This window comes from Protopterus annectens, chromosome 3.part0 (genome assembly GCF_019279795.1).
Source record: "Protopterus annectens isolate FY-2018-M chromosome 3.part0, PAN1.0, whole genome shotgun sequence".
Lineage (NCBI taxonomy): Eukaryota > Metazoa > Chordata > Ceratodontiformes > Protopteridae > Protopterus > Protopterus annectens.
The window spans coordinates 97,135,537-97,159,254 of NC_056731.1; the positions used below are offsets into that span (position 1 = coordinate 97,135,537).

Genomic DNA, 23,718 nt, shown 5'->3' on the forward strand with positions numbered 1-23,718 from the left:
CTCTCTTATAAGCTTTTGGACAGTGATACCAGCTCTGAACTTTTCTCTTCAATATCAGCAGGAGTGAGGCTAAAGCCTAATAATAGCGAATACATGTCACAATCTTAACACAAGTAGAAAAATATGCGTGTCTTGTGTGCAGAAAAACAATCTTTTTTCAAAAACAGCCATGTGAGTACACTAAATGTTACATCCAAGTGTTTCACTCACTCGACTACACCCCAAAGGAAAATCAAAACATTATCTAACAATAGATGCTATATTAAACAAACAACAACATGCAAGCAAAGAGCTCACATTGTGCAGATCAGATTTAAATGATACATGAAAAACAATACATGTACCTTAAAATGAGAATATATTGCAAGTGCTGTACATTGTTAAGATCCAGTAGGCTAGTCAGAATGACTATTTACTAAATCCTAATTTTTTCAGTACCTTGTCTGTAGGTTTCCTTGAGTTTCTTGGTGATCCACTGGATGGCTTTTGCAGCAACTTTGGTTCCAAAGTTTCTGTCAAATGGGGACGGTGAGCCACCCTGTTGAAGTTAACAAAACATTACTTTTTTAATTTGGCTACAACAGAAAAGGGTAAGAGAAGAAAATAAATTATCAGTGATGATTGATATTAATGAAGAAAATGTATCAACTTTATTCCAGAATGATAAAGAAAAATAATAAGCTAAATTAAGTCAAATGGCTCCAGATATGTTCACTAGAAAAACACATACCTACAGAAGCAGGTGTCTCTGGAAACGGAGTGAGCAAAGAGACAAGTCTTTTTTATATGTTGTATACAAAATGAGAACATTACAACTCAAACTATAGGTAATTCAGTTTGGATCTAGAAAACAACAAATGCCACCAACTCAAGAACTGTACTCACAGCAACTACTCATTAATATTTCTTTATTTTAAATTTTACCATGTAAATCAGCTGGGTCCAGACATCCTTTCATCTACAAACCAGGCTCACTAGGAATCGCATACTATGGATCAAATGCAAAAGCACCCCCCCCCCTCAACCCAATACATTAAGCAATTAGTCAAAGAGAAGAAATAAGAGTGCATCAACAGGGTACACTTCATTTTGTCAAAAACACAAACCACTGAATCCCTATTTATCGAACTCAGTAAATCAAAAGCTAAATTAAGCTAATGATCACGTCAGTGAATTTTTTCCGTAGTTGGCCATCATTGGGAATTCCTTTTCACCACTGTACTACGACCTTGGAGTTGGTATATTTAGTTGGGGGGGAAGGGTACAGTCCCCCACTTGGGTGGATTTTAAATTATGTGGTTCTTGTGATGATCGCTAGGTTGGTCCACTAGTTAGTTTGCCAGAGAAAAAAAAATTGCGGAAGCGATCATTTCTTGAATTTAGCTTCAGATTTATTGAGTTCGATACATAGGTATTCGATGGTTTGTGTTTTCGATAAAATTATATAGACCTGCATCAACATACTCGCAAGAGAACTGGCCACCTGAATGAAGCTTAAAATCAACTTTTTATTTAACTGCCTAAAACTGGTGCTTTGGCTTTCACCTTCTAGGTTTAAGTTAACATTACATATATCACAACTTGCACAATGCCATTTCATTAAGAACAACCATCAGTATTTGCATTCAGCAAAAGGCTGCATTCAATAAGATACATTCAAATAATCAAAACAGATCCTTATTTTAGATAAATGAATAATTCTAGTTTTAATAAATGCATAAATAATCCCTACTTTAATAAATGCATACACGTATATTTAATTACATATTAAATTATATTAAATATAAAATATTTCATCAGTAATTCATTATTCAAGTCAGTCAGCTATAAGGTTCTATCAAAGGAAAACAAACTTAACCATCCTTCCTTCTTTAATAATATATCAGACAGATTCAAACAAAAAATCGAAAGATTAGCATACATACACAATAAAATATTTTAAACCAGACTGATCACTTGTGTTCTTTTTAGCAACTGGCATCAACATTCACCTTATAGGATCAAAGGTACTTACTAGGCTTATTGATCCATGAGGATCTTTAGAAGCCTATCCATACACAGTCCTTATAGTTTGACTATGAGTAACCAAGACAGGAGTAGAACATTTAAATGTTGCCTCTATCTATGTGGGAAAGCATGCTAAACCAGGGGTGAATTTGCAGTTAGCCATTCTTTCTTCCAGATTACATCTGAATATAATCCAACAGAAATACTTTGATTTATGTGGGCAGGAAGATGGTTCCACAGAAGTAGTATTCTCTGTGATACAGATATCCCTCTAACATGTCCTATTTATATTGCAAAAGTGATTGAGATCTCCTGAGTAGGTGTTCATGCCCCCACCATACTTGTGTACTTGAAGTAAGTCTGATAAGGATGAGGTCTGTTGAAAACCTGTACACAAGGCAGAAATCATCCCTCAGTAGCCTGTATGAAACTGAGGCATGACAAGGCTTTGAGATGGTCTGCATACTTTTTATGATTTAGGCCCTTGATTTTCTTAGTAAGAAAGTGTTGTGGGTGTTCGAGCTGTGTCAAATATTTTGACAGCTACATACATTAGGGGGAATTATATTCAGTGATTGCAGAGTGTGGAATACAGTAGAATGATCACATCCCTAGACCTGGGCACCATAGAGTTAGTTATAAGCTGCTCTGTGGAAAAGGACTTTCTTTCAATAACGGATACATGGAAATCAAAAGACAGTTCATTGTCTGCATAAGTTCCTAGAGACCTAACTACTGGATCAATTTTCAGGAGTATGTTGTCAATATGATAGTTACAATGGCTTTCTTACTTGCTGAAGGATACTATTATAAATTTTCTTGGCACTTAGTTTCAATCCAGGTTTTCACACCAGCTTTTGGTTTGGAAAAGGTCTCCTCTTGGTGGATCTTGGTGTCTTCTAGGGAGTTTATGATGGCACCAATTTTCAGTCATCTGCAAAACGTGGCCAGGCCTAAACTCCTAAAGTAGCTTTGATGTCAAAGTTAATGCCAAACACGAGTGGCCCAAGGAATGAACCTTGGGATACACTGCCAGGTGACAGGTCTTTTGTAGGAGTAAGGCAACCCATCCTAATTTCCTGGGTTCTACTTATGAGCCAATCTGCTATCCAACAAGTTACATTGATTAAAATGTAGTGGGGATACTTACAGATAACTAAGTGTGGGATGGTGGTGAATATTTTTGCAAGGTCTAGATATGAAGTGTAGTGATCTGAACTTATCCATTGCTTCAGTAACTTTCTTGAAAATGTTAACCAGGTTAAGCAGGCAACAATCTGCCCTTGACAAATCAGAACAGGCTTGGGTTGCGAGTCTGTAGGTTACTTATGTTCTTATTTATTATTTCTATAATGATCCTTTTCCATAGCCTAACAGATGAGACAAGTCAGACTTGTGCGTCTATAATTTCCTGATTTCATTAATGCCATATCTTTGTGCAAGGGGATGACAGTTTCAAAGGTTTTCTAACGTTAGAGAAGGCTTTGTAGCTGTCTATTACCTGGGTGGCAATTATCTGCCTTTGGTTTATTTGATATGGGTATGTGGTTCTTTATGTACAATGAGTTTTTTTTTTATTTTATTACAGAGCTTGTTTACATTTGGGATCTACCCCAAGGAGCTATGTTTTAAGTTGGTGTCATATTTACTTTGGAAGAGGAACACATGCATCTGTGTAAATATTTGTATATAAATAGAATTTGGCAACAATAGTATTCTGTATAAGCAGTGGCATCATCAAATTGGAAAGGGATGTTGAATTTAGCCCAAGTCATCAGTCAGTTTCATTAGATTAGCCTTGGCATAACCTCTGATTACCCAGGTGTTGGAGGATGCTTCTGGCTTCAGTCTTAAGGTGAATGTGACTGGTTTGTCAGATTTGACCAGGGAGAGAGTTATAATTGGTACGAAACAAAGATGTCTCATAAAAGTGAGGATCAAATCCAAGATTTTATCACCTCTGGTTGGAGTGTGGACTAACTGGTCCAGACAGTTTGTATTGATAATGCCCAGAAATCCTTGGGGTAGGAGAATAGGTGCAGACCATCCCTGGAAAATGACCGTCTATCATCTCCTCCCAGGCTGATATATATATATAGGACCCCATATGAAAGGTACCAGAAGCTAAGCTAACTGTTGATGTCAATACTTGTTTCTTCACATTGCAGCATCACATTCTTGGTGATGGTGAAATGCTGCGCAAAGGCTTTGTTCACAACTGCCTTGGGCACATATTCTGAGAGTTCCAGCATGTTTCCCTTCATATAGTCCAGGGAGGTACATCTCAAGTTGTTTACACCCACATGTACTGTGAACAGTGTCATGTGTGTACTTGTGGTACAAGGACTTGACTGCCTGCAAGATGTGGTGAATCCTGGCACCCGAGAGGCAAATGACAATGACTGTCTCCTTGCACACCCTGGTGAGAGGTGCACTGGAACATTTCACAATGCAGTCACCTACGAGCAGAATGTCAGATTGTGTGGAGGTTTGCCTTATGGGACTGAAACACTGACTTAGATGTCTGTTGCAAGGTGAGTACTGCTTGTGTATTTTGAGTTTGTAAGGTTGCTGAGGGTACTTGTTTCTCAGGTTATATTTAGAAGGCCTTTATCGTTTAGGTATTTCTTTTAAGAGCATCAGCATATGTAGGGCTTTGTGTTTGGTCTGATCTGTGTGTGGTAAGTTTAGTGTGGTGTGGTGTTGTGTAGTACAGATATAACTTGCTTATTTGTAGTGAATTAATGCGAGAATTTTGACTCTAATAGCATTAAATAGCTGTATCTCTTACATACTGTGTCAGTTTGTTTTAGTAGGCGGTTGTCAGTAAACATGAGATAACTGAATCAGAGCTTAAACTGTTTATCAATCAGAAACATTTGTAGGCAAATGTCTTGGACAAAATCCAGGAAGACATCACAAGTGTATGTATATGCTTCATCTAGATCTCAAATGTATACCCCTCCAGGTAACTACTCCTGCTGCACTACCACTAAGCTACTGAAGCAGCAGAAAACTGCCCGAGGGTAAGACCAGGATATCTCCCTCAAAAATATATATGTACTAACAAACCAATGACAACTGAGGAAGTGCAACTACAGTTGTTTATTTTTTATATTTTAATTACATTTAACCATTTTTTTTTACTACACAAGTGGGACTGGTCTCCTGACTCTTTCACTTGCAATCAAGGCACAATATGGAGACCACTCTTCACTCATCACAACAGACAAGTAATCACAGATGTGAAAAGAGGCAGACTTCCAAGATGGTCATTCACTGATCAATAGCTTACTTTCAGCACTCTCAGTGTGAAAAACAGAAAGTGAGAAAAAGGAAAGTCCTTGAAACTGTTATTTTGGTAACATTCATTTACTGGTTAATATGTACACTGCCTGGATGCCAGCAAAGAATAAATCTGGACATTTGTTTACAACATTTTCTTCCCACCCCTTCCATCATTTCTTTACCATCTCGGCCCTCATGACCCATCAGCCCCAAGTCTACCAGCCACTCCATGCCCCACCAGGACTTATTCCAGTATCTGCTGAGGCTGATGACAATTTGAAGGCAACAGGGCTTGGCATGTCTAAGCTTCTGTCCAAGGGATCTTACTTGGCCTACCCAGTTTCTTCTCCTCCCTTAGTGGCAATGTGGTATGGTCCCTGGGTGGGTATGTAATGTGGGCTTGTAGAATACTGTCCCTCCTCTGCAGCACCTCATCCAGCCCCACTGCCACCAGCTGACCACTCCTACTCCACCAGGGATAGCTGACAAGTAGCATCTAAGTACCACCCTCCCTGCTGCTCAGTCAGCTGCCTGAGACACTACTCAAACTTGGGTCACCTGAGCTGTAGTCAGGACTTTATTCCTCTATGTCACCAAAGTGGTGGGAAATGTGGAGAACTTGACAGTCACCCAGAAAAAGTAAAGAGAAAACACTGGAAAGGATCCTGCAGCTGGTCAGCAAAAAGCTATTCAAGCTTTAGGTTTGGTTTAAGAGACAGCTTCCACTAATTTAGAAGAAAGAATAAATCAAATGTTCAGGCCAGGTCATAGCACTACTACTGCTCTTATTTTCTTTATGGACAGTCAATCAAGCCAGAAACACTGGCAAATCTGTATCCTCACTCTTTCTCGACCTCTGAAAGGCTTTTGATACAGTCGCTCACCCACTACTCCTCAGTAAACTCTCCACCCTAGGTATATCTCCCCCAACTCTAAACTGGTTCTCTAACTATCTAACAGGCAGGCAACAATCTACTAGATGCTTCAACTCTTTCTACCCATTCCTGGACTCTAACAGGTGTCCCCCAAGGCTCTCTTAGCATGCCTTCTTTTCAGTATATTTATAAATTACTTCCATTCCGCCCTTGATAATTAATCTGTTGTACAATATGCAGATGATTCGACCATTATTTGCTCTGCTAATTCAACAGCAGAACTCCTACAAATAACTCAGAATGCCTTTACTGCCACTGAAAAGTGGATGCCCAATGATCACTTAGAACTGAACCTCAATAAAAATAAATTGACAATATTAACTCCTAAGAAAACTCTCTGTTAAGTCAGATTTCATCACCCTTTCACAAAATGATCCCACCATAGAGGTCATCTCCCAAACTAAATTACTAGATGTTAGTCTAGATGAAAACCAGACATTCGACTTCCACAGCCACAATAATATTAAAAAACTAACCAAAAACTAGGCACCCTCTACAGGCACAAACACTTCAACAGCTGTACTCTGCGTACTCTCGCCACAACCTTTCTCCTTCCATCTCTCCTGTATGGAGCTCCTCTCCTTACCAGCATCCGTCCTTCTTAAATACCAAGCTTGAGCCTGCTATAACAAGGTTGCAAAGTTTGCAACCAACAAAAACAATCTTCCCACCCCTGCATCTCCCTACAGGCACTTAACTGGCTCAAACTTCCAAATGATCTAATCTACCTACAGTTAACCACAGTACATAAAATCATTTACAAACCCTCAGACTGTCCAGCCCTTTCATCTGTTTTAACCCACTACCACCCAAACAGGCCACTTAGATCAGAAAATCAACTCCTCCTTTAACTAGAAAAACAAAACTCTCAGCTAATGACATGCTTTATTCCTTTTCTGTTGCCAAACTTTGGAACTCTCTTCCAATAGCTATCAGAACCTCCATCAGTATCTCCTTCAAAAAAATCACTGCACTAACACCTCTCCACCCTTTGGCAATGCAGATGTCCCAATTCCCATCCATCCATAACCTGACTCCCACACCCTAAGTCATACTGACTTTATGATTCTTCTAATAGTGACTTACTATCTCTATTGTCACCTAACTACCTGTCAATAAATCAATTTCACTCTTCCCTGCACAACCTATGCTGTATGTGACTACTAGATTACCTTGTAAACATTGTATAGGATTGCTTCTCACTAAAAATGTACAACAATTTTACTTGTCCAGTATGTAACCTTAAACTGTTATCTGTACAGTATATGTATATCCTTTCTGCTCTATTGCTTGCTTAATATTGTTCCAGTTTAACACTGCTTGTGTGTACTATCCATTTTGAATGTTATACACTATTATTATTAACTGCTTTGCAGAGCTTTTGTCTCTGAGCCTCCACTGAAAATGGGTTATTTCAGCTCAGTGGACTTCCCCGGTAAGCAAATGCCAATAAACAAATAATAAATAACTTAGATATGATTAAAATAAATAAAACACTGAAAAATTATATCAACTTGAACAAAATGCTGTAAAAATTAGAAAAAGCTTTACCTAGCTATTCAGATGAACTGATAAAACTGCAAAAATCAGAATCTGAAATGAAGAGCTGAATGAATGCAAAAATTCTCAAGAAGAGCCGTTTCAAAAACTGGTGGAGTTAGAAGACAAAGTGCACAGAGAAAACTTGAGACTGTCTGCTGTACTAAACAAAAATACATAAATAGACTGTATTAACTGGACTGGTATTCCAAAACAGGATTTGTTTAACTTAAAAGGCACATCAAGCATATGCTCCAAACATGGGCATATGAAAGCAGCCAAAAAAAAATATTAAAGATGCAATGATTCCAACAAAAGGAACTGATCCTGACAAAACTGTGACAGAAGGGCAAAATATTAAAAATTAGAGACCGTAGAAAGTTTATGGAAAAAGATTATTCACTGTACACCAGGCGAGAGAGAAGAAAATTTAACTCTGCAATCAGGGAAAGTTGACAGGCAAGTGCAAAACTCATGCTGCTGCATCCAGCTGTTTTAGTGTAACTTCTTCCTGAAGGATCAAATACATTTTTTTAATACAGAACAGGCTAAGGAGGAAATTAAAAAAAAAAAAAAAAAAGTTTATCCAACAAAAGTGAGCCAGCAAGCAGAAAGGGGACTCTTGCTTATTATTCTTCTATCAATAAAATTCTTTGCCACTGTAAGCTTTTCAATGTTCCAATAGAAAATGCTCAACAGACAGAAAAAAAACACAAGAGTTGACTAGAAGAATCAGGAATACCTTGGAATTGAACCAGAGTCTAGTGATGGGAAATGGGGATGATCGCTAAAAAGACCAGCAACACTAAAATTAATGAATAAGTATGAGATTATACAGCATTAATCACAGCTGTGAAATACGACTTTGCATATAAAAGTGGCTGAGAAGAGACTGGACTTCTGTTGACTTTATTAAACTTGTGGGTGGACTACATATATCCCACGTTATGTATTTAATATTTAAAAGGACACTCAAGGGGAAAAATAACTAAGTAAAATAATGGTTTCTCATTAGTATTTATATAAAACATTTCATGATATAAAAATACATGTTATATTGTAAAGCAGTTGTGTGTAGTGTGCAGTCCGGGATATTTTAAATGCGTCGTGGAAAGAGTCTTTTCAGTGACTGCTGTATGTGTTAAAGATATTAAAATAAACAAGTACCTTATTTTAGTTGTAAGAAATATAAGTTTTACAGCATAACGAGACGAAAGGTTGAGCAGAAGAAAGCTTAAGTTAATATAATATTGTGATATCGGGCTGCTGAGTGGAGGGGAGGTGTAAATGTGTACTGATTATATTACATGTAGAATTAAGATATGATTTCTCTCGTTTTACAGGGGTGGCTGTCTAATGTCATTGGCTTAAGCTATCAACAGCTTTTTTAGTAAGTAAATAGGCTTATAAAATAAGACAAAATGGTGAAAGCCATGAATAATGCTAAGCTTCTTGTATGTGCAAAAATATTTAGCTTGTTTTCTCCATTACAAAATGTTTTCAGTGAAAGGGAAGAAGTCTGCAACCAAAGACAGTTAGCCAGAAGAATTCTGTACATTCTGTTTTGAGTAAAATTCCTTCACGTATCTGCAAAGTTCTTTGCCGTTTTCTTTTCTCATTGTTGACTACTACTACATGGAGTCAAGCTGTCTGCAGGTACAAGCAATTAATACTGAGAGTTCTGAGCATTCTTTGTAGAAAAAGATGCTAAATTTAAAGGTACAATGACAAGCAGTTCAGTGAAAAATAAAGTCTGAAATTGAGGAAAATGAATAGCATACAATAGCCTCCTCAACACCCTTAATACTTTTAATGCATTTAATAGCACACTGCATAATGCAGTTTTATTTAAAGGTAGCCAGTGAACTTTTTCATATGGCTAAAAGTTTAAATTTTTTTTGTTTGAGGAGTTTCATTAAAGCAAAAAGCTGTGCGAAATGTGACAGGTTCAAATGGAGATAAGAAGAAAACTGTATAAACTATCTTAGTATGTGCTTGTAAAACAAAAGTTAGAGACAGATTAAAAAAGGGAATAGCTTTTTATTATAATGGCTACTCTATTCATAGTATCCTGGAATGTGAATGCTCTTTACAGATATAGACAAAAAGGAAAGAGTACTGAAGTATACTAAGAAATGCAAATTGCAATAGCTATGCTGCAGGAGACAAATTTGGAAAGAAATTAGCATGTGAATATGACAAAAAGTATTTCAGGATGGATATTCAGCAGAATATCAGGGAAAGGGAAAGGGGGAGTAACAATGATTTTTAGAGGAGCTCCAATAGTGACAGAAGGGGGGGGGGACGATAATGGAAGATTTGTGTTAGTAGGAGGCTACTGGCAAGGGAGGAGGATTAAGCTGTCATGAATACATATTTCACCAAAGACTATTATAGAGCTTAAGAAAATTTTTGGAGAAATAATTCCATTTCAGCAGGGAATATTAGATATAGGTGTGAACTGGAACATGATTTGCAATAGTAAGGATATAACAGGGAGAACCTAGAAGGGAAAATATAATAAAAAGGGGGTAGATTTCTGAAAAAAAATTATGAAAATATTTGGTATGGAAGATGTGCATTCAGTAGTAGGAACTATGAGAGGATTTAAAATGTTATTCCCCAAGGTACAGTAACTGGGCTAGAGTGGAAAGAAATATTTCACAGGAACATTTTAACATATATCCAATAACTGTTTCAGATCATACACCAATAAGATTTTTTTCCCTTAGGTAGACAGCAAATGCTGGAGGTATGACGGGAAAGAAAGAGGTAATTGCGAACACATTTTTTGGAAGTATAACGAGTTACCAGATTTAAAAAAATATATATCTACAGAGTACTCTGTCAAACATATTGGTGGAGCAAACAGCTGTAACTAAGAAAATGATTCTGCTGAGGTGGGACATAGAATCTGAATCCCCTAGTCATAGTAAATCCTTATCCAGTTTAATTCTGTTGGCTGCCAAAAAGCAATACATGGAACTCAAAATATAAATAAACTGTATTTTAAGCACTGAATATTGAGGAAGAAGAATCTTTAGAAAAAAAGAAGGAACAAATTATATAGAAATAAATGGAATTTATGGGAACAATGCATGCAGGACAATGTTCAGGAGGAGGAGTCAAGTTTAAATGAATGTAGGAATTGAGTGTTTTATATAATGTTGAACTGAAATACAGTGGCTATAAAAAAAAAAGAAAAAAAGAAAATGTACAGGGCGTGTAAATGGAAAAATGTTAATATGGTTTGTTTTTATTTTGTATTAATGTATGTGTGGCTATTTCTTAATTAGTACTTTAAAAAGGTGTTTAAAATAACAAAGATGGAAAAGGAAAGAGTGCATCAACAAACTCCCTGAACCAGAGTTCAAATGAACACCTCTATAAATTTAGAAGCTTTTGGGGGCAAAGGTCCTGGTCAAAGTCCAGGAGCAGAGAATTAAGGAATTGTTTGTTTCCTCTAGGACTTGAACCAGATTGTCCTGGCTCTCTTTTCAAAATTATCTACTACTAAGCTACCAAAGCATCTGAGAACTAGATAATATTTATGCTGCTGACAATACAGAGTGCAAATGTACCACCACAGTTTCCTCAACTTCATCACTACGGAAAACCATGGGGACTGAGGACGACACATAGCCAACAAACTTCAAGTTGGTCCCCACAGAGGAGGAGGATAGGGTGACAGTGTGGAAAAAGAACAAACTGAGAGCTGCCACTTTTTTGTTTGGGATATAGACCATGCCGTTTTCTGTTTCCTGTACGGTTCCAGGTCACTGTTAGCTTCTTAGTGAGATGCAATGGATTTCTAAGGGTTGAGCCAAATCCTCAGCTAGTTAAAACACAGTGTAAAATCAGTGCAGCATTCAAATCTTTTTGAGATGTTACCTGAAGTAGGCAGTCATCTAGGTACAATATGAATGTGAATGCCCTGTAGACAAAGGCTGGCAAAGAGAAGAGTTTAGAATATTTAAGTATCTCAAAAGACAATGGAAAGTCCAAATTTCAAAAAGATGAACTGGAAATGCTTTGTCCCTGCCACGAATTTGAGGGACTTGCTGTGTTCCTTGAAAATGAGAACAATGAACAAGCACATTTTTATAGCATTTCTAGAAAGATTAAGAGAATGAATAGTTAGCATCCTGGATTTCTCCACCATAAGGAAAGTCTTCTAGCACTGTGTCCCCCAATACTAAGCTCAAATGCCTGTTTTTTATTTTATTTTTTATTTATTTTTTTTTTTGGGGGGGGGGGGGCTGCAAATATCCTGGAGTAGACGTTTTGATCTAATTCTATAAGAGGCACTCCCCACTATAGTGCCTATTACCAAGGTGTCATGTCTTTTGGAATCCAGAGATACCTGGTGAGGGGAAATAGAAGGCATTCCTATGAAAGGATGAACATCTCTGTGCCCCAGTATTACATGCTCTTTTGTCCAATGGTCCATGGTCAGCTCAAACCAATGATACTAGAGAATAAGGGAAAGTCTGCCTTTGAGCTGGTGGAGATGAGATGAGATGAGGGAGTCACAGCAGGGAGGCACCATTTCAACTGTTTGGAGAACACTGCCCCAAAACGATTACCTACCTTTGCCCTTACCACTTCTGCATAGCACTTTATAAATGTTTTTTTTTTTTTTTTTTTAACTGCTCAGTGAGAGACTGACTACTATAAAATGGGTAATATTTGATTAAAAAATCCCTTGGTATACAGCGATAAAGCACTGACTGTACCCCAGATGACCTGTGTTTGACTTATGGAAGTTCATTCCATAGCATTACTAAACTTTGTGTCAAAAATTGTTAAAAAAGGGATAATTAATAGGGCATATAAAATATTGCATGATAACTATAAGACTCAATCAGAAGAGGTTAGAAAAGACTGGAAAGAGAGACTGGCAATGAGATTTTCAAAGAAACAGTCGGGAGATATCTTTATGACTCCCAAGTATGCAACAAAGTTCGGAAGAATTAGGATTTTGTTTGGAAGAATTTGCATAGCTATTTATATACATGTCAAGTTCAGACAATTTCCACAAGTAGACAGCAATTGCTAGAAGTGTGACGGTAAAGATATAGGTAACTGGGAGCATTTTTTTTTTTTTTGTGAATACAAGTTGGCAGATTTTAAAGTTCGTCCTTACAGAGCACTTTTGTCAGAAATGCTGAAGGAGAAAATGACTGAAATTAAGGAAACGAGTCTTTTGATCTGAGATATCATATCTGAATTTCCTAAAGATAGTAAGGCATTGCCAAGTTTAATGCTACTAGCTGCAAAAAAAGCAATTAATAGAAAATGGAAATCAAAACCTAACCAACTGCAACTGAAGTACTGATTACTGTAAAGGAGATAAAAGAACTGGAGTTGGGATCTTTAGAAAAGGGAAGGAGCAAACTACATAGAAATAAATGGACTGTTTTGGGAACAATACATGCAGAATAATGTTCAGGAGGAGGAAGAGTGAGATTTAAGAGAAGGTAGGAATTGAGCAATTTTTGTAATGTTGGAGTGAACAGTAATTGTTGAAAAGAAAATATGTATACTGCATGACAATATTAATGGGAACCGTTATGGGTCGTTTTCTTTTCTACTGATGTGGGGGGGTTCACATTACAGTTTAGAAGGAGATGGCTTAATAATGATGTTAAACACTGTTTCACTCAGTGTCAAGAGGTACCCTACAACTGGTCCTGATCGCCTCTTTCACTCCTCACAATGCAGAAACATTCAACATCAAAGTAAATCCAAAGGGCAAAATGCCTGAATGAAATAACAGAGCAGAAAAAATAAACTGTCAAAATCAGAAGACAATGTGTGATGAGTACATATTAGTCCTTGGGCATTAGACTGTCTAGAAACTGTTGCAGAACAAAAATTATGACAAAAATAAACCCATACACAAGACCTGTCAAAAAGGTCCTCAATGTTAGATTTGTTTGTTACACTATTTCCAGTATCTTGCCGCCTTTGTAATTAGCACCTAATCAGATCAGTAACTCAGTGACAAGTAGATAGTTAGATCTAAACCTAGTCGACCAAAAATCTGTTCAAATTAAAAAAATAAAATAACTGCCTTGCACTTAGAGGCACTGTGCATTTACTATTCTAATGTCGCATGACAAGGAGCAGTTTGTTACCAAAGTCTCAAGATAGGGAACAAGAAAATGTGGTAAATGGATGCTTTTTAATGTTATACTTCATGTGCATGTGGAGGGGTTATGCTTCTTTACTGAAAGGATTATATAGGGCCAGCAGGTATTTAGTGAATCAACAGTCATCTGGTCACAAGCAATGGAACAATGAGGGAGTACAGGAACTGTGTGTCCCGTCACACTCCTAGCACTTTCACATGATAAAGCAGCACATGGAATCCAGTGACAAAAGTTGGTTGCCACTAACCTGTGATCAGCTAGTGTTCAGGAGTTGGAAAGTTGGTCGAGGGAAGGGAAGGTGGAGTTAGCCAGCCAGTACCAGCTCCCTTTCCCAGGAAAAGTCATTCATATGTATAAGTTGCACTAACAACCACAAGGGCCTTTTTAAGTCTAGCCATGCATCCCCAAATGAATCCAACAGGTTTGGTGCCTAGAAATTATTTATCTAATTTGGGGGGGGGGGGTATATGTAAGGGGTCTATATTACGTGACTGAGCACGTAATAACTGACCCCTAAATGTTGAACCGTCGGAATGTCGAATTGTTCAATGGAGATTTCTGTACAGTGCGGACATGGAAGTTTTCCATTGTCTGCACTGTAGTGCGATCTCGGAGATGGTATATTTAAGTAGCAGGGAGTGTGGAGGGGTGCAGGCGGGCTTGCCCCCCTGCTTAGAGCGTTTTTATGGTTTGGGTGTTTTTTCGACATTTTGGGGGTGATTACTACGTGTTCAAACATTTCACTGTTCGATCACGTAATATAAACGCTATGTAAGCTATGGCACGCATAGTCAAACACTTGCAGGTTGCCTCTATCCATTAAAGATATAGGTAACAGACCAGAGGAGAATTTTTGATTTCCAATCCACTAGTCCAGGTTATGCTTGAATAGGATCAGGGCAGAACTCTTTCACACATGGATGGGAAGCCTATTCCAGATAAGGGGCACTCTCTGAGACACACACATGTCCCTCCAACATATCCTATTTATGTTACAAACAAGGTTTAAGTCCCTGAATTGGGTAGCTCTGACATTATTTGTTTTGAAGCTAAGCAAGAGGTCCATCACAGTGGGATCCTAGGATGCCCTCCATGCCAGACAGATCATGGACATGGGTTTCTTTTGCAGCTGAAGTACCCTCTAGTGAAAGACTGGCTAAGCATGTAACTGTGTAGGGGGCAAGCAGATGTTCAGCAATCACATGCAGGGGGGTATACTTTTACACGTCTTTCAGCTGATTTGGCATAGTGGTATGTTTCTCTGATCCTAGTGCATAGGGTCCTGGGTTCAAGACTTGGTAGTGAAATGCATACCAGTAGTACAGCATCAGGGGTCCAGGGAAGCAAACATTGTGGGAAGAAATAGCCAGGGAATTGTTATGGCTAGGCTTGTATAGGCCCTAGGACCGATAGCCTAGTACCAACCTATGAACCTATGGTAGCTGTCTCCCCAGTCCAAACTCAACTACTATGCAAAAAACTAAAACCCCTTGCCTATATTTTACTATCCACTGTCTCAGCTTTGACTTTGTAAGCAGTAGTGGCCTCACAAACCAATAAGGACATATCCCCTGCATAAGAAAACAACTTGTTCACAGCACAACAGGATCTCATCACTCCACTTTTGAGGAAAGAATGGGCCATTAGAGAAATGTGCAAAGGCTGAGGATAAATGAAAGGAGACAGGGGATAAAAAATTAATATGTGGAGCACTGACAGCAAACCAGAAGACCACTACCTAAATCAAAGACGGTTCAAATTAATGTAACCACCATCAGTCAGTGAATGAAAACACTGTACCTGTGGCTAAACAAATACTAACAGAAGCAATTAATTTATTCCTACAGTAAAAAATACAAAAACATTCACTTAAAATTGTATGTTTAGCAATGACTTTTGCTATTTTTTTTTTCTGCATTTTATATAGCTTCAAAATTGATGATTGTGGTTGACCTACATATGCATACATAAAAAGCATATTCTGGCTATATGACAGAAATGTAACACACATGGCATTGATACTAACAGCTATAACCATTAAACAGTAATATTTAATACACCTACACTTATCAAAATTTGAAAATAGCTAAATCACTTCAAGCATTTTCACAAGTGGCTCCCCAGTGCCTTACACCCATATCTGATAGATCTCAAAATAAGACGAGAATTCTCCAAGACAAAACAGTCTCAATTTCTTATGCAAAGCAGAGCATTCTTACATTAATAACTTCACAGCAAAGTGCATCACTGAGATCTCTCATTCCATCCTGGCACTCAGTTTTCAACCACACTCCTAATATTAACAATGCTTCTACTTGCATGCACTAGGATTTATAAGTCTACTTACAAAAGCAGCTCAAGGAACTACCATAAAGATAAGACTACATCCTAAAAACAGCAATGACAGTGTTGAATGTGACTTCCCAGAAAACCTTTAGATCCTCATTTTGGCCTTGGAAATGATCCATCAGAATATCACAAAACTCTTAGCAAACATATTATATCAGTGGCACACTGGCATAAAGGTAACTGGTCTAAATGACCTCACTTGTACCAAATAATTCTGTCATGACACTGTTTTCTCGAGTTCCAGAGTTCATATCAAACTAAACAGAGGAAGATATGAGGCATCATTTTTTTTTTAAATACAGAATCTGAATGGAAAGGCATTACCAAATTAAACGACTGATACGTACTCAGAGTTCAGTCATGATAAGCAGAGAACATTAAGCCAAGTTGGCCTCAGAAATTATGATTTATAAACAGCATGCATTTTCATGAAAAATGTGCACATGTACCTTTTGTCTTAGTATTTAAAAATAAGACACCTGAGATGATGTTAACTCTAGCTTATAAAAATATTACTGAGACTACAGCCTTTTGGGTCAAAACAGCCCATTTGCTAGAAACTATCACACAGCTTACAACTTATCTTTAGGAATTTAATAATACAAGAAAATTATTTGCAATTAAATATATCTTCAGTAACTCAAAATCATTACATATATAAGAATAAACTGAAATCAATGCAAAGATGGACCTGGGATACTTTTTACTGATTTGGCTATGGCATTGCTTCAGTAGAGAACACCCACACAGGAGTGCAAGCCTTTCCCAGTTTTTGGTGATGTAACGAAGACCAGGGAGCACATATTCCTAGGATATTTGTTAAGGCGGGCCTCTGCTTCCTAAAATGTGACTCATTTATTTAACTTACTTCAGAGGATAAGTGTTCCACATCAATATATTTCTTAATATATTTTAAAACTCACAGAAATCATGTAACTGTGTACTGATACATATTCATTCTTGTTTACCTGCTGCATATGTCCAAGAACATTTTTTCTACAATCAAATACTCCTTTTCCCTCCTCTGAATACAGCTGATAAATGAAATCAGTGGTGTAGTTCTCATTGCAGTTTTCATTCCTGTTAAGAGAATAAAAGAAAGTTGCTTTTATACTGTTACTCTTAAACAAGCCACTTTTTTGCCAAAGCACATATGTCATTACATCTACAGAGTAGTGTTATGGGTAATGCCCAAGTTATCAGTGGCAACTAACTGATATCATCTTATGAGGATCTGGAGACAACTTTCTAAAAGAGTAATTTTTTCTCCTTTGGGATGATAGGTTTGTTACACACGATATGACAACAAACCAGCAGAAAATGCATAACAATAAATCTGGTAATCACAATTGAAAAAAATGGCAACTGTTTCATGTCAGCAGCTAGTGGTGAACATAACACATGACAGTTACAACCACTGTGCCAACATTTAGTTGTCTATATGCAGGAAAGAAAGCTGAAGTAAGAACTTAAAAGTGTACATGGTTGTGCTCCATTACTGATGTACATGTTTCTGTGTGATATCTTGCTGGCACCCTTGGGAGACAGCAAAATGAGAAAATCATTGGATATAGTTGTGTTCCTTAAGGACCAAACCTTCATAGATTACTCAAATGGGACTAAATGGCCACACAAATATTTAGATTTTTTTCTTTCTTTGTGGGGCTGCCCCATCCTCATTCCTTTACAGGGAAAGACCCCAGGATGACTACTTTGTTTTAAGTGACTTGCACCAAACCTTGGGGTAGGTTATACTACACTGTGACTAAAGGTTTTATTCTATTGGTCCCAGCCAAACAGTGTTCAAAAAACTGACCCTCAATGAGCCATCTAAATCCCAGAATCATTTGTCTCTGCACTAATCCACAAAATCCCACTGAAAATTCACAATGTATTTGGGAGTCTATGACAAAATGTGTCTAAGTGCAAACAGAGTAAGACCAGACTTAAGGAGGGGACTTCCAAGATTGCTGCACACTGAATAACAGCCTGATATCTCTCCCAGTGTGAAAACACAAAATTAGCACAGAAAGTCAGTGGACCTAAATGCCTGAGTAAATTTCAGTAACTGGTTAGTAAGTACACTGCCTGGAAGCCAGGAAAAAAAGAAAAATAGAGGATTTGAAGGAAAATCAGCTAAAGAAGGTGACAAAAAAGCATCGACTGGGAAGAGTACTGCAGCTGTTCAGCAAAAAGCAGTGCAAGTTCCGGCCATGACTTCCAGTAACCTAGAGAAAAGTTTAACAAAACTGCGCACACGGACCTGACTAAAATACATGAAACACTGATGGAGAATATCAAGTCAAACAATAAAAGGCTGGAAAGAATGGAAGAAGCTTTAAACAGATATTCAGATATGATGATAAAACTACAAAAATCAGAGGTCGAAAAGAAAAGGCTGGCTGAATATGAGACTGCACAAGAAAAGAGGTTTCAAAAAAATAATAGAATTAGAGGGCAGAGCTTGTAGGGAAAACCTGAAATTTTCTGCTGTACCACAGAAGCTGGAAGGAACAGACTGTATTAATTTTAAGAAAGCACAAATAAGCAACTGGACTGGTATTCAGCAAAAGGAACTGTTAACTGAAAGGGCACACCGTGTGTATACTCCAAAACAACCTGGTTATGAGAAAACAATCTAGACCTTTAATAGTAAAGATGCAATCTTACCAGCAGAAGTAGCGGATTCTGACAAAACTGGCAGGAGGACAAAAGTGGGAGACAGCGAAGTGTTTCTGGAGAATGACTACTCATTGTACACCAGGCAGAAGATGAGTAAATGTATTCCATTATTCAGGGAATGTCGAGAAGCAGGCTTGAGATTAAAACTGCTGTACCCAGCTATCTTCAAAATATTTTCCCTGGAAGGACAAAATCATTTTTTGATGAAGTACATGCAAAGGAAGAAATACAAAAGTTTGTCCAACAAGAACTGAGTTGGAAACGGGAGATTTTGCTTCTTGGTCTTCTAGACAACAGAGAGGCTGTGCCAGTGAAAACTTTTTTAAAGTGTTTCAACCGAAAATGCTTGAGCGAAGGAAAAACACAAAAGTTGACTAGAAGAATCAAGAATATGTTGAAAATGAAGCAGAGACAGGATTTGGGAGATGGAGATGAACAGTAATAAACAAGACAATCTGGAAATATCGGACTTTCTTGGACTTGTCAAACTTGTAGGGGACATATGCCTACTTCATGTCATTAATGATTGGAGAATAAAATCAGTAACTTGGAAATTGACAAATGCGAGATTACAAAGCAGTAATTATATTTGTGAAACAGGACAGAACAACAAAACATGGAAATACTGGAATTTTTTAAACTTGTAGGGGACTCAAGTGTATATATGCCTTCCTTCATGTCATTAATGTTTGGAAAAATACTCAGGAGAGAGGAAGAAGAGGGAGAAAGTTAACTAAGTAAAACATTTTTTTCTTAACAGTACTATTTTAATGTTGACATAAAATAAAATAAAATAAAAAAGAAAACGACCATCCAATTTAAATAACTTTTCCTGCTGAAACTCAAATCACATTTTATATAAATTTTTATTCAGACTCAACTTATTATGTAATCTATTAAATATTAAACATTTACTATATATTCACAACATTTCATATAATATAACATTAATCATTCGTACAATAATCTAATTTATATATTTTATATATTTTAACATATTTTACATTCATCAATTACTCAAGGCTATACAATTTTTACAATATAATACTCTAACATCCAAATAGAGTGTAAATTATTAGTTATTGACACTTTTACGCTATATTTTAAAGAATACATATATTACATGATTTTATTACAACAACATTGTAACATTTACTCTAAGTATATTTATAAACGTACTGTTTTTATATATTTCTCATTTATTGCATTAATTATTGGAAGTTTTTTAAAATTCATTTTAAATTAACTTTTAAATTCATTTTAAAGATGACTGTACAGTTGCAATTTTATGTTGTATACAGTATTGTCACTGTTTGTAATTCAGCAAACATAGCGTTTGAGAAAAAACATCAATTAATTAATTATTCAATTGTTGCAGAAGTATATCAGGGATGGGCTATACCTTATTCATTCAGTACTCTGATGATGCCCTAAAGGAGACAGGGTGAAAGCGCTTAGTACTCAGTTGTATATCTTGGAAAGTTATTTAAATTGGATGGTCGTTTTCTTTTTTATTTTATTTTATTTTATGTCAATAAATTGTTTAAACCAGTTTCTACGGTTTGCTGAGTGGCTTTTAGCTTACCAGTCATCATTTCTAACTATTTTAATGTTGTTTGAGTTTCTTTGCATGCTATAAAAAGTTATTTTCTGTTATTTTAAGTGTAATGGGGATATTAATGTAAATGGGTGCTTCTATTTTTTTCTTTCCTTTTTCTCCCTTCACTTTTTCTCCTTCTTCAGTTTTAACAAACGTAGGCACTGCAATGTAACAAAAACAAAGAAAAACCTGGTTAAAAGATCATTACAAAAGAAAATAGTCTGCTCTTTCTCATTCTTGCATAATAGGGGAATGACTGGGGTTAAGCCCATTAGCTTAACCTAGTAACACATTTTAAGAGAAAGCAAGTAACTAAAAAGGAATATTGAATATTGTAAGGCTATTTTTCTAGTAAACAAAGGTATGCCTGGCAGTTTTGTGTATGGTTCTCATGTCTCTAGCAAACAATTTGATAAAGAGAAATGGCATAGAGAAAATGTTTTCTGAAAGCATTAAAGTGCTTTACCAGTTGAGACAGCTACAAAGATAAGAGAAAAACAAGAAGCATTAAATAGAAATACAGGCTGTACCATGCGTCTAAGCATGGATAACTTTTTTTTTAGGTTATCTCAAGTCTGTATGTGTAGCTGTCACTTTGCAACATTTGTTTCTATTAAGAGGGTATAACTTCAGTATGTGAAGATGTACATAGCTTTGCGCCTTATTATTAAGTTAATAGGTTTTTAGATGGGTACTGGGGGCATGTTTGTATTTTTGTTTGACGGCTTTCAATAAAACAAAAACATTTGTAAGATGTGACATAGGCTCAAATGGAGATGACAAGGAACAAATGCAAAAAAGATTAACCTGAAAAAATGTATATGCATGTAACACAAAAGCTGGAAAAGCTGGAACTAGACATTTAACAAAGAAGTTATACATAAAAGGTGGGAATAATAGCTTTTCAAGAATATGATGATTTCTGTATCTAAAATGGTTTCACAGACAAATACACAAAAGAAAGTAGTGAACTACATTAAAAAATTTAGAGTGCAAATAGCTATGCTACAGGAGACACGCTTGGAAAGAAGTGAACATGTGAATTTGATAAAGAAAGGTTTTCAGGATGGTTATTTAGTGGAATACCTGGGGGCAAAGAAAGACTGGAGTATTTATATTAATTGCAAGAGGAGCCCTTATAGTGATAGATGATTTTACTGCTCTGGAGCTTTTCTCCCCGGGCCTCCACTGAAAATGGACATATATCCAGTTGGACTTTTCCGGTTAACAAATGTAAAATAAAATAAATAAAAATAAATAAAGAAGATAAAAAAAACAATAATGATAGATTTTTAGGACTAAAGGGGCTACTGGCAAAGGAGGAGGATTACACTGGCATGTATTTATATTCCACCAAAAACTACTAAAAATGGAACTTAAGGAAATTCTGGAAGAAATAATCAGCTTTCCGCCAGCAATATTACTTATAGCTGGGGGCTGGAACTTGATTTGCAGCGGTGATGATGTGTCTGGGGGGCCCAGATGACAAAAAGAGGGCAATTTTTTTAAAAAATGTATGGAAATACTTGACATGGAAGATGTGAATTTAGTAACAGGAGGTCAGACTGAGTTTACATATTATTCCCCAAGTTACAAAAATTGGGCTAGGCTAGACAGAATATACATTTCACATGAAAATGTGCATTTAATTGAAGGACTTGATATGCACCCAATAACAATTTCAGATCATATGCTAATAACCAAAATAAAAACACAGGATAATGAAATAAAAAATGAGACACTGGCTCTTTCCCACCTATCTGTTGAAAAGAGAGGAATTTAAGGTAGGGGTAGTGGAAGAGAAGATAGAAATTTCTTCTGAAATACAGCTATGGAGTGGGATAAAATTAAAGTAGACTTTAAAAATAGAGGTGAAATAAAAGAAAGGGATATATAGTTAAGAATTAACAAGAATTATTTAGAAGGACTGACAAATGTTAACGTATTGCAAAAATGGACAGAATCTCAAAGAAGAAAAGGAACTGCAGAATGCTAAACCGACAATAAGGGATTACCTTGATAACATGCACGAGATTAGAAAGACTGCTGTTAAGCAACTGTTTTTTTGATGCCTCTAGAGCACAAAAACTGTTAGCATGACGGCTCAGGCAACAGAAAGTAGAAAGAGCTGTCACAAAGCTTAGGGAGCCTATAACAAGGAAGATAACAAGGGATCCTGTAGAAGTATTAAAAATATTTCAGAAATTCTATGAAAGTCTGTATTGAGCAGAAAAATGTGGAAATCAAGAAAAGGTACAAATGGAAATGTTTACGGAAGAATAAATATGCCAAGGTTAGAGGTAGAGGAGACGCAATTACTAACAGCTAGGATAGGAAGAGATGAGATAAAAATGGTGACATAGAAATCAATCTACAGGAAAGTCCCCAGGAACAGATGGTATTCCTGTGGAAGTTTGGAATCTAGGAGGAATAAAGATCTGGAAGGTTTTGTTTAACAGTATTTTAAGAGAAGTACCAACACCCTGGAAGAAAGTGGTTGTAGCTATAATACCCAAAGAGGGTAAAGATCCATCAGAACCAACTTCATACAGGCCCATTTAATACTAAACCATGATTATAAAGTGTTTATGTCTATAATAGCTAAAAAAAATGGTAAAAGTGATGCCAAAATTGATAATGCTGTTGGTGGGTCTTGATGAACAGAAAGCATTTGATAGAGTAAGCTAGGACATTATGAGCAGGACAATGGAAGCATTTGCACTCCCTGATAAAATTATAAGGCTGATTAGGAGGATATATAAGGGATCGGAGGCAAAGATTCAAGTGGGTGGGATCCTCTCTGATAATTTCTGCTTCAGCAGAGGAACCAGGGAGAGATGTCCTCTTTCCCCTTTGCTATTTGCATTATATTTAGAACCAATGGCAAAGAAAATAAGGGACACAGAAATTCAAGCATATAATCGGTACATAGTCAAGAAAAGCTGGCTCTATTTGCAGATGATATTTTATATCTGACAAAACCAGAAAGGGACATTACAGTGTTGTGGAACAATTTGAGACAGTTTCAAATCTTTTCGGGATACAAAATTAATGAAGCTATAACAAAGACAATAACTGTAAATTATGTACCCACACATGAATTGGATCAGCAATATCGAAATTTATGGGGACATGATAAAATGAAGCATTTGGGAGTATGGAT

At 36.7% G+C, this 23,718-nt stretch overlaps 1 protein-coding gene across 8 annotated transcripts in view; it reads right to left on the reverse strand.

Annotated features, from left to right (window-relative positions):
• The window catches only part of LOC122796266 (phosphofructokinase, platelet), a 987,903-nt gene that overhangs the window by 82,322 nt on the left and 881,863 nt on the right, over positions 1–23,718 (reverse strand). For all 8 annotated transcript variants that reach the window (XM_044064600.1, XM_044064606.1, XM_044064604.1 and 5 more), the window contains 2 exons: positions 17,242–17,353; positions 439–538 (listed from right to left, as the gene is read on the reverse strand). In XM_044064600.1, coding sequence (XP_043920535.1) covers positions 439–538; positions 17,242–17,353 — 212 coding nt within the window. The remainder of the gene's footprint in view (positions 1–438; positions 539–17,241; positions 17,354–23,718) is intronic.